At 33.9% G+C, this 10,848-nt stretch overlaps 1 protein-coding gene across 1 annotated transcript; it reads left to right on the plus strand.

The window, feature by feature from the left end:
• Nucleotides 1-1,102: 1,102 nt before the first annotated feature.
• Nucleotides 1,103-3,798, plus strand: LOC113229768 (acyl-CoA Delta(11) desaturase-like). The gene is made up of 4 exons (XM_026463451.1): nucleotides 1,103-1,170; nucleotides 1,507-1,702; nucleotides 2,473-2,809; nucleotides 3,345-3,798. The coding sequence occupies exons 2-4, from the start codon at nucleotides 1,507-1,509 to the stop codon at nucleotides 3,796-3,798; spliced, it is 987 nt and encodes a 328-aa protein (XP_026319236.1). The 5' UTR covers nucleotides 1,103-1,170.
• Nucleotides 3,799-10,848: the final 7,050 nt, after the last annotated feature.

The following is a 10,848-nucleotide window of genomic DNA, read 5'->3' on the forward strand; positions in this document are numbered from 1 at the left end:
ACGTAACCGTCAACCCAACCTTTTCCGTATAGAGAGAGCGCGCTTCCATAACAAAATTGATAACCTTTGCATGATCGAATTTTTTGGCAAAAAGATGAAAGGGTTGTAGCCCTAACAAGTCGTGACCAGGTTCATATGAGTAACAACAACAGAAAACTTCAGGTCCACAAATTTATTTAAAGTCGGTTAAAGAGAAGAAAAGGTAACAAAGAGGCTGTAACAATAAAAGGCATATATAGAAAACAGGTACATTATTACAAAACACTTCCTAACGATGAATAGAAAGATATTAAGTACACTTACCTCAAAAGGGCCGAGATACTGAATTACAGATACGTGATCATAGGTACATGAAAAAGGTTGTAGTGGTTATAAAGTTATGAAGATTGGCACATGATTTAGATCACTAATGATTATAAACTTAGTAAAGGAATCAAAATTAGACGCGATTGAATTTAAACAGCTCCATACGCTGTCGCGATCGAGCAGGGAGTGACGGTGGAACGAAACAAAATCAGAATGCGAGGCAAAAGAATTATGAAAATTCAAATTTCAATTTAAATACGAGTGGCCAGGAACCGGTGGAAGGCGTCAAAACGGTGGGATGACGATGTAAGGAAGTCACACCGTCACAAAGAAACACCGCCTTACGACGATTAGTGTACTTAAACTTATTTATTTGTTGATGTGACGATCGATAAGCTTTGCAAAGGTGTGTTTCACAAACCACTTTAAATCCCATTTGCTTTTTCAAAACAAACCTTTTACAACATTAAGATTTATATCTACGGGACATTATAAGAACTGGCATTAACTTTGTAAGCGTAGTCCATTTCACCTTATAACACCCGCTGGTGGTCAATTTTCGAGAAGTTGTCGTTGACAATAGGAAATATTCTTTAACATCAAATTTTTAAATTATAAGAAACAAAATTTGCTTAAGCCGACGAAAACATTTAAACTATTATTGGGAAAAGATTGTGAGGCATCCTCTGGTCTTCTTCCGTATTGGCATATGCTCATGTATAAAAAATAACCAATAAACAATTGGAATTATATCGCGTCTGTTACTTAATTATTTTTCTATACCATCTCAAATTCATTCGCCGCCAATAACGTCATTGTCAACGAGTTATTAGATCGCCAATTCACAGATGCAAGGGAGTTAAGGTGAGTGTCACCAATATATTTGTTCTAAATTATTTTTATTTGGTTTATGGGTAAACCCGTCAGAACGGAAAGGAACAAAGTTCACTGCCGCCTTTAACGCCTGAGCTATTTCAAAATTATTTACCTCTAACGAAATATCCTCTTAACTATGTAAAAAGAAATTATTATGTAATCTTATACTAGAAAACTACCATTTGATTTAGCGAAAGACATTTCCTTGTTGACTACATAAAGAAAGTGGTCAAGTATACAATTTAATAAGTTAGCTTCATCATTAGACACGCGATGTTTGTAAGTTTTTTTATTACAAGTCAAATTCGTTTTTCCCCACAACAGATGGCACCGCAAACAGAACAAGAGGACTCTTTGTCCAAAGATGAAATGTTTGAAAAATTTGTCGCACCTCAAGCGGACAAAAGGGAATACAAAATATTATACTTCAACATTCTTACGTTCTTATACTGGCATATAGCTGGTTTATATGGGCTGTACTTGTGTTTCGCTTCAGCGAAATGGGTTTCCGTCTTGAATTGTAAGTACTTTCGTACATAATCTTTGATTACACTGGCATGTAAAAACTCTTCAAATACTTGTGTTCGTACAGTCGTGAAGTTCATTACATCTTAAGCCTTTTGACATCATTAGAAAGCTGGTCATATATATACAGGAATATATTCTATTACAATAAAGGTCGTGTGTCTAGTGCACGTTTTGTAGTGTTGAGTGACATATGTCTCCAGTAGTTTGTGAATCTTTTACAGCGTTCAGTTGTTTTCGTAATGATTTTCCTTCAATGTTAAACGACGTGATTATTTAACCTGCAAAATATAAGTTCAATAAGTTTACTTTATTTGGCACCAAAAAATAGCATTAATAAATCATTACGTTCAATTAACATTTACATGGCATTAAATAAATATAGAAAGAAGGAAAAAGAAACAGAAAGTCTTTAGCGTTAACACATCGAGTTTCATCAAGCTCAGGGTCATTGTAACCAGTTTCCCTTTTTTCGTGGCAAAGTTTTTTCTTTGAGGGAAGTAGTTGATAACCCTTAGGTCGCGAAAGGTTTCAACGAGGTGCACTGGAAACACGGTATGGAGTGCTATGGTCTCCACTGCAATAGGTAGAATAACAGAAATTAGCATATTTGAGCCTTTTGAAGTTCTCGACTGCAGCATTGCTCGTGCCAACTATGCTTGCGGTGGGAGTGGGCTATAGTGTTCGCATAAGTCGATTCTTACATTACCTGTCTGCCCAGTTTCCAAGTACGAATTAAAATTGTATATTTTTTATTTGTTGCAGGTTTTATCTTCTACGTTTTGGGTCAAATAGGCATCACTGCAGGTGCGCACAGACTTTGGTCTCATCGGTCATACAAAGCCAAATTGCCATTGGAAATAATCCTGATCTTCTTTAATTCAATAGGATTCCAAAATACCGTAATTGACTGGGTCAGAAATCACAGACTCCATCATAAGTACACTGATACAGATGCCGATCCCCATAATGCAACTAGAGGTTTTTTCTTTTCGCATTTGGGGTGGCTCATAACGAAAAAACACCCTGCAGTAAAGAAATTTGGGAAAACTATTGATTTGTCTGATATTTATAATAATTCTGTGCTGACGTTCCAGAAAAAGTAAGTGACACAATTTTCTAAAAAATATTTTCTACACATGCTTAGTTTAGTGTTTTGTTACGATGTATCCGGATCTCTTCGTTTAAGAAGAGGTTAAGAGGTTCCTTCGTTTGGACGTTTAAGTTATTTTACTTAAAAAATAACTTAAACGTTTTCATGACAATGTTTCATGCCAAGAAATATAAGCATCAAATTAACTGCTTTTACAGATTTTAAAAAACGTTTATTGAGATCTAATAAAAGAAAGAATCTAATCTATAAAATTCATCTAAAAAAATAATCTATAAAATTTTGAGGTCTACTTAAAGACCTCAAAATTTTACTTCTATTCATTATAAAGTTATCTAAAGCGTTTACGTGGGAGAATTTGAAATTTCTCAATGTCAAAAGTCCAAAATTTTCATAACTGGCACACTTACATACCCGTGACATGAAGACATAAACTTGCATACATAAGTAAGCATGTATATTCTGACTTTAGATATACATGTAACTACTGTGTTATTTTTTTACTTTGAGTAACGTTGTTCCGCAGGTACGCGATACCAGTTATTGGCGTTTGTTGCTTCGTGCTTCCGACTGTGATTCCCATGTATTTATGGGGAGAAACATTCAATAATGCTTGGCATATTAACATCCTACGCTATATGTTGAACCTAAACGCAACATTTCTAGTTAACAGTGCCGCCCACAAATGGGGGTACAAACCTTACGACAAGAATATTCTTGCAAGTCAATGTCACCCTGTATCACTTGTGGCTTTGGGCGAGGGTTTCCATAATTACCATCACGTGTTTCCATGGGATTACAAAACAGCAGAATTGGGAAATAATAATTTAAATTTTACAACTAAGTTCATTGACTTCTTCGCACGTATAGGCTGGGCATACGATTTGAAAACTGTACCGGACGACATCCTTAAAAACAGAGCTCTTAGAACTGGTGATGGAACGGATTTTGGAGGAAGTCGTAGAGCAAAGGTGATATAAAACTGGAATATTAAAGTTGGCAGATGATTTCGGGGGATGAGTTTACATTAGATATAATTCGTTAGTAATTATGGTCTGGCTACGCGATGGAGTGCGAGTAAACTTATGGAAGCCATTTTTCTTTACCAACATTTATAATGTTCGCATATACCAATGCAACGCGTACTCGGTTCGCGCAAGTTAATTCGCTCTTGTTAATATAAATACACCTACTTTACTCCTATAATTGTTAACATTATGTATTTTGTTGAACATTATATTCTTGCTCAGAAAGTATTTTTTCTTCCCATTATTTTCGATGAATATTTCTTTTTTATAATGTCAAGTGATGAGACGAATAAGTCGTGCGCCTGGTGGTATAGGACATGCCTACTGTCCATAGCAGTTCCGGTGCCATTCAGCGCTTTAAAACGCACATATTTGAGGGCACTGCCACAGCGCCCGTCACCAAGTGACATAAGTTGATAAGTCCCATGTGCCTGTAATTTAACCAGTGCCCTTATCCTTTAAAAGTGGAACACAGTAATGCTCACATCATCGCTTGGCGACAGAAGTAAGTAAGGCGGCAGTACTCTCTTTCACAAGGAGCTCCATTGCTACTGAATTTAGATTCGTTTCCCCGTTTGACAGTGACACAAAAGCAAATTGCGGAGTTCTAGAAACGAAAAGATCTTAACAGGCCCAAATTACAAAATTTAAAGCCAAGCGTGCAGCTGTAGCTGTAATTCACTTCAAAGCGATTTGTATGTTGGTGTGAAATGTTAATTGTAATGTAATTATTCTACGATGGCGTAGGAGATCGTGCCGATTAAGAACATGTATTCGTCCTTCCATCCATTCGCCTACACCGATGATTCCCAAAGTGTTGCATATCGACCCCCAGGGTCCTACTCTAACACATGAAACATGAAGCAAATTATCTTACGAAACCCCTTAACTGGAACTTTGAGGAGCTTTGGACACTATATCTTATTTTGTGCAATGTTCAGCAAAAAACACGCATCTGCTATATTTCTCCGTAGATTTAAAGGAAACAGATGAAATTTTTCACAAAACGGTGTATGTACTCCAAATAAGGTAGTTTAAATTAGTAACTTAAAAAATCTAGTGAATTTCTACAATATTTTTTCAATGCTGTTGTAGTAACTATCGTGGTAGGAATTCCAAATTTGCGATGCTGACTGAAGGTGGCTACGAACATAAGTGCAATAAAGAATTTTCAGAGTTTTCTTATTTTTAAACCTTTCTGAGGTACGAAAGATGAATCCTAGAGCTTTGTATGCATACATATAAGAAATATGTTAATCAAACAATAGCTTATTTATACAGGTAATATCTATGTATGTGTACGTAATACTTTCTTATAATAGACAAAAATTATCGGGTTCTTAGGTTTTCGCGATTGTTACACATAGGAAATGAAACTATTTTTCTGCATTTAAATCACGTATATTTGTTTTTTCAAACATACCAACGTTTTAGGCCTTTTGCAGGGCCCATGCGTGACCATGGGATAATAAAGGACCCGACACGTTTGCTTTTTGAAAAAATAACCTATACGTGATTTAGATCCGAAAAAATAGTTTTATTTCCAATTGTCTTACTGTTCATAGTAGTTCATAGTAGGTACGTATTAACGACTCGGTTTTATACAATCCTGTGCTTCTACCATGAACTTGGTCACGCACGGTAAAAACAGATTACTTAGAAAAAGACAAAATTCTTTTTATGAAGACAAATTTATTAAATCCAACAAAACGATCCTCTCCCTGTAGACGCTAGAGAATAATACTTGATTTAAAAATATATTTTCTTAAAATCCACCAAAGAAATTTTGAATTCGTTTAAGATTATTTAAATTTGATGTAAGAGGTAAAAATTTCTTGATGTAAGTAATGTCCAATTAATTGATTAGAAATGAAATAAAATCTTGAAGTGAAGGTATTTGTCTAAAAGTTAGAATAAAGTTAAGAGTAAAATTGTATTAGAAAAAGATAAGCAGTATTTTTGTATTGACAATACTTTATTACTTTTAATAAAAAAAAAATCTGAATTAGCAAATATTTTAAGAAATTGCTCTTTCTTATTAGTAGAATTCCTTTTTTTCTGTGCGGTTGTTACAGTCATCAGTTATGTTTAATATTAATGCAAACAAGTCGCTGTTCACTAATCAACCAGTAAAACACTGCATTGAAATTGTACGTAGAAAGCTAAGGGAACATTATTATATAACATAATTTCAACAGGGAAGATGGGTTCTCCGTACCACTAGTTTGAAATCCAGTATTTCCTCTGATGTAAAATCCCAAACAGACATAAAACTGCAGTACTAATTAATATGTTTTAATTTATTCTAATTTATTATTAATTCATAATAAATTTCACTTAATAACAATTCATTCAATAAAATAATTTGTAAAACATGTTTACAAATTATTTTTTATCATTTTTACAAATTATTTATATTATTTGTAGCGTAAATTGGAACGTTTCTATGTAAAATTAAAAAATACTTAGCATGCTTGCTTACATACAATACACACAAATTACAAAAGCAATCAAAATAATTAAATTGCTAACAGTCCTTATCCTACTTATGACATGCGCAGAAGACAGAAAGAGGCCCGTTACGTCAATTTCAATTTTCGAACCACAAGCGATTGAAATATTTAGATTTAGAACAAAGAAACTATAGAGTTGATTATTAACATTAGTTAATCTTATTTTTAAAATTACTTTTTATGAAATGTTAGTAATAAATAACTAACAAACTATTCTTGTATTTGTTTTACTTTGGAGTTATCAATCAGATTTCCGAGAATACATTTGTCCGAAATAATGTTTGCTCGAATTTTTGTAATTCTAAATGTATTTTTTTATATTATTTTAGGAATATTACAAAACAAACTAACTTAATCTTTTCTTTGTAATAAGCAACCAAAATTTCCTGAAAGCATAACGGTTTTGTTATAAATCGGTTTTCGAGATTATGAAACTGAGTTTACGTTTAGTAGATTCGAAACATCGATACATTTCTTACAGCACGTCAGAACTACCAACAGAGAGACATCGCTATTTTTACATTTATAATATTTGTGTGTATCTATATATTTGCACAACTCTTATTACTTGAAGTGAATTCGTATAAAATTCAACATAATACTATAAAATTAATTAATATTGATATTAAGACTACTCCATCACTCTTAATAAATTAATATTGATATTAAGACTACTCCATCACTCTTGTGTTCAAGTAGTTTTCACTAGAAGTTAAATATGGTGCATTTTGTTAGTATGGTGCAGTAGAAGCTGAATACGGATAATTTTTGGGCCTTTAAATTGTAGCAAACAAAATTAAGCAATATGCCAATACTAAAAAGGAGTTTTTCCGGCGAAAAGCCGGAAAAACTCAAAACATTCTTTCGCGGTTTTTGGATTAGACTTTGGATTGTATTTATTGTCATCCATTTATTGGTAAGTCAATGGGCAATCTCCTGTGGAAAATACAAGTAAAACAATACTACTGTTACACTACTCACAAAATTGCAAAAAGAAATCCTTTACATCCAGTCTAGCCAAGAGTGGAATTACATTTTTCACATATGTAACCAGTACGTAATACACATTGATACCGTCACGTCGATAACTTTCTGTCTCTAGTATATTATTTTTATAGGCCTATTCTGTTTGCGGACATGACATCAATGTGTGTTTTGTCTGTGTATTTGTAAAAATAAGCTAGTGTTGTCTATTTTTGTTTGTTTGAGACCATAGTGACACAAGTCAATGTTGCATCTGAGTGCACCTGTTTGCTTGTAGTACTACCCCCCGCCCATCAAAAAGTGGCAGAAAGTGATGTTCTAGAAATAACGCTAATATCGCCTCCCGTCCTCTATGCTCTAAGTTTGTAGTATTGAGCTTCACCGCGAATAACTTATGGAAGTAGGATGCAACCGCTTTCCCTTACTGTCACATACATACAAATGTAAGAACGCGTAAGGGCGATGCCACAAAGGCGTTGCGTCGACGCAACGCTATTATAGTGTAACGTAAGATGCTTGCGATGATGGCGTGCCGTTTCAACGCACAATGTGAAATGTAATTATTTTATATATATTATATTTATAATTTATATGTAGTACAACACAGCGTTACAACGCAACACTGTCGCAACGCCAACGCAACGCATTGTGTGGCATCGCTCTTATTGGTTTGTGCAAGTGTATAATCATAGTAATCGCAAAGAAGTACATGCAGTTGACTTACATTCAATAAATATCGCTATTGGTAAATACTTATAAGTTTAAAGTGAAAGAATGTTATATTCCATGTAGCCACTTACGATTTATTACTACTACCACCAATTACTAAGGTAGCTATACGTGTGGCGCACTATAAGTTTCCGGAATGAATAAGAAAAAATACTCTCCAAATATTCTCCGTTAGCGTTAATGTACTTTTTCATACGAATGAACCAATTTTGAAAACATTTATGCCACTCCTCCCCGTGACAATCTCTGGAACATATTTTTCATAGTCATCGACAGCCTCTTCAGGTGATGAAAATCGTTGACCGCGAAGACACAGGTGCCAGGTCGCGACTGTACGCCGGATGATTCACAAGGTCAACGATATTCACCTTCGAAAATTCATTTGTCTGGCTTGTTCTCAGCAGTGGATGGGTGACCATCACGAAATTCGTCGCTGAGATTCACACGACCATATATATATATATATATATGGTCGTGTGAACCTCAGCGACGAATCCATATGTATATGGACATATATAATATATATAAATATAGATAGTCGTCTTGCATACTGCTTCATCGCTAAAAACAGTTTGAAGCCGAGCGAACCTCCGCTGAGCTGTTAAATTACACTTATAGCCGTAGAAAATCGTACTACGAAATTCATGAGTTAAGTCCATGGTGATGTAAACAACCCATTTCTAAAATGGTGCCACAATGTAAAAACAAGTGACAGTCAGATGAAACAAACTGTATTCTACAGCCAAAGAGTTCCATTTTCAAATGTTGTAATTCCTTTTTAAATATTGTTTATGTAAGTGGCCAGTTCCGGAAATTTATAGTGCGCCCTATGTATTAAGTACGGCCAATGTACAGGAGGTTACTTAAACAACTATATTAATACAAAAATTTTCGTATACTTGTAATGAAAGTAATTCCCCTTGTAGGTACCGCTCAGATTTCTCTAAACTACCTCTTGACAATATATTTGTGATACCGTTCAACATTTAGTCAGACTATCATTTATAAGGTTTGTTTTTTTTTTATTATTATTTTTCCAGTAGTACCTCTCTCGTGTTGTGCTACCTCAACAGTTGTTGGACCTCAACATTTGTTAGACAATAGTAGCCTGATTTTGTTTTTTAATATACATATATTATTATGTAAATATAATGTATGGTTTCATACATTCTTCGGGATAACACTGCGCAAGTGGCGATCTACTTTAGTCACGTGACACACTTTTATTTAAACATGTAATTTACACTCTATCTAGACATAGTATGTTACCAACTGTTCACCGATACACCATAACAAGGAAAGATTTGCCACCATAACACCTTTATTTTATGCCAATATACTTTTACCATTTTCTTTTCAACTCTTTCTCTGTGTACTACCACTACAATCCATGTATAGAGTAAGGTGGCCCATACATTACTCCATACATATAATGTAACTAATGAAAAACTTATAATTATTTCAAATTACCTTAACTGCCTAATACCAAAAAATATGACACTATATAGATTTTAAGACTTTCGTGGTTATTCACTAAATGAATAAATATGACACTATTCATCTACAATCGCTTACTGCGATAAAATGTCAACAACAACTAGCCAGGTAATAATTATTGGTAGTTTTCATTTACCTATTGGTAATCTCAGGTGTGTCATTTCTATTTGTCGATAAGAACAATTGAGATAACACATTTGTTTGCACCTAAGCACAAGTTTATATTATACAGGTGCACGGCGTGCCTCTTACAGGTAGGTACTGATCAAAAAGAAAATAACCGGGATTTTGTTTTGCTAAATGAAAGTGGAGTAAACATATACGTTTGTAATCTGCTTCCAAGTTATTTGAACGAATACTGATTGAGCTCATTTTAGTGTTGTGTTTTATTTACTGTGTAATCATAATCATACTATATGAAAATGTATTTAATTTCACACAATAGGTTTTTTTAAAACAACACTAAGTAATGGTTTATACCGATTACTGCAAGAAATATAACTTTCTAAATACTATATTGTCATAATTACGAACCATTTTTATTTGCGACCCGGTATATAATTTTAGTTAAATTTTATACTCATGTTAATTACAACAATATATTATGTATGCACGTAATCATTTCATTCTTAGATATATGCGGTCGCGCATCGATTGATGACGCACTCTGTTGTATACTTTTGTAACATGTAGTTTTTATAATAAATATTATAATAAAGTGCGTGTTCTGTTTATTAACCGACTTCAAAAAAGGAGGAGGTTCTCAATTCGTCTGTATGTTTCTTTTTTTTTGTATGTATGTTACGCGATAACTCCGGTATTTGTGAACCGATTTTCATGCATCTTTTTTTTTTGGAAAAGGGGTATTTCCATAGGGGTCCCATTTTATTTTGAAGAAAATCATCCACCTCTAAGTGTGGCTGCTCACGCACGAAGATTCATTTTTATAAATAGCGCTTAACTTTAATTTAGGAACAATTACTTTAATGGTTGATTTTGCTATTTCTCCAATTCAAGGCGTTTTTCTCTCGATATACTTTGAGTAGTGAGAACCGATTTTTATTATCTCCAGTGTCAAGTCCTGTATAGTGGCGAACTAGGGGATATTTCAATAAAACTTAGCAAATAGACGTAATTCCACGCACTTTTGAGGTCGGTTTTTTAGTACTCTGTACTGATCATTATACCAACCACATATATCTCTGGACCACCGAGTATATAACCAGAAATAGAGGCAAAATGTCATTTAATTTGTTTGAAAACTATTCTGCCATATCAT

The sequence above is a fragment of the Hyposmocoma kahamanoa genome, unplaced genomic scaffold, assembly GCF_003589595.1.
Source record: "Hyposmocoma kahamanoa isolate Upper Pololo Valley unplaced genomic scaffold, ASM358959v1 62, whole genome shotgun sequence".
NCBI lineage: Eukaryota > Metazoa > Arthropoda > Insecta > Lepidoptera > Cosmopterigidae > Hyposmocoma > Hyposmocoma kahamanoa.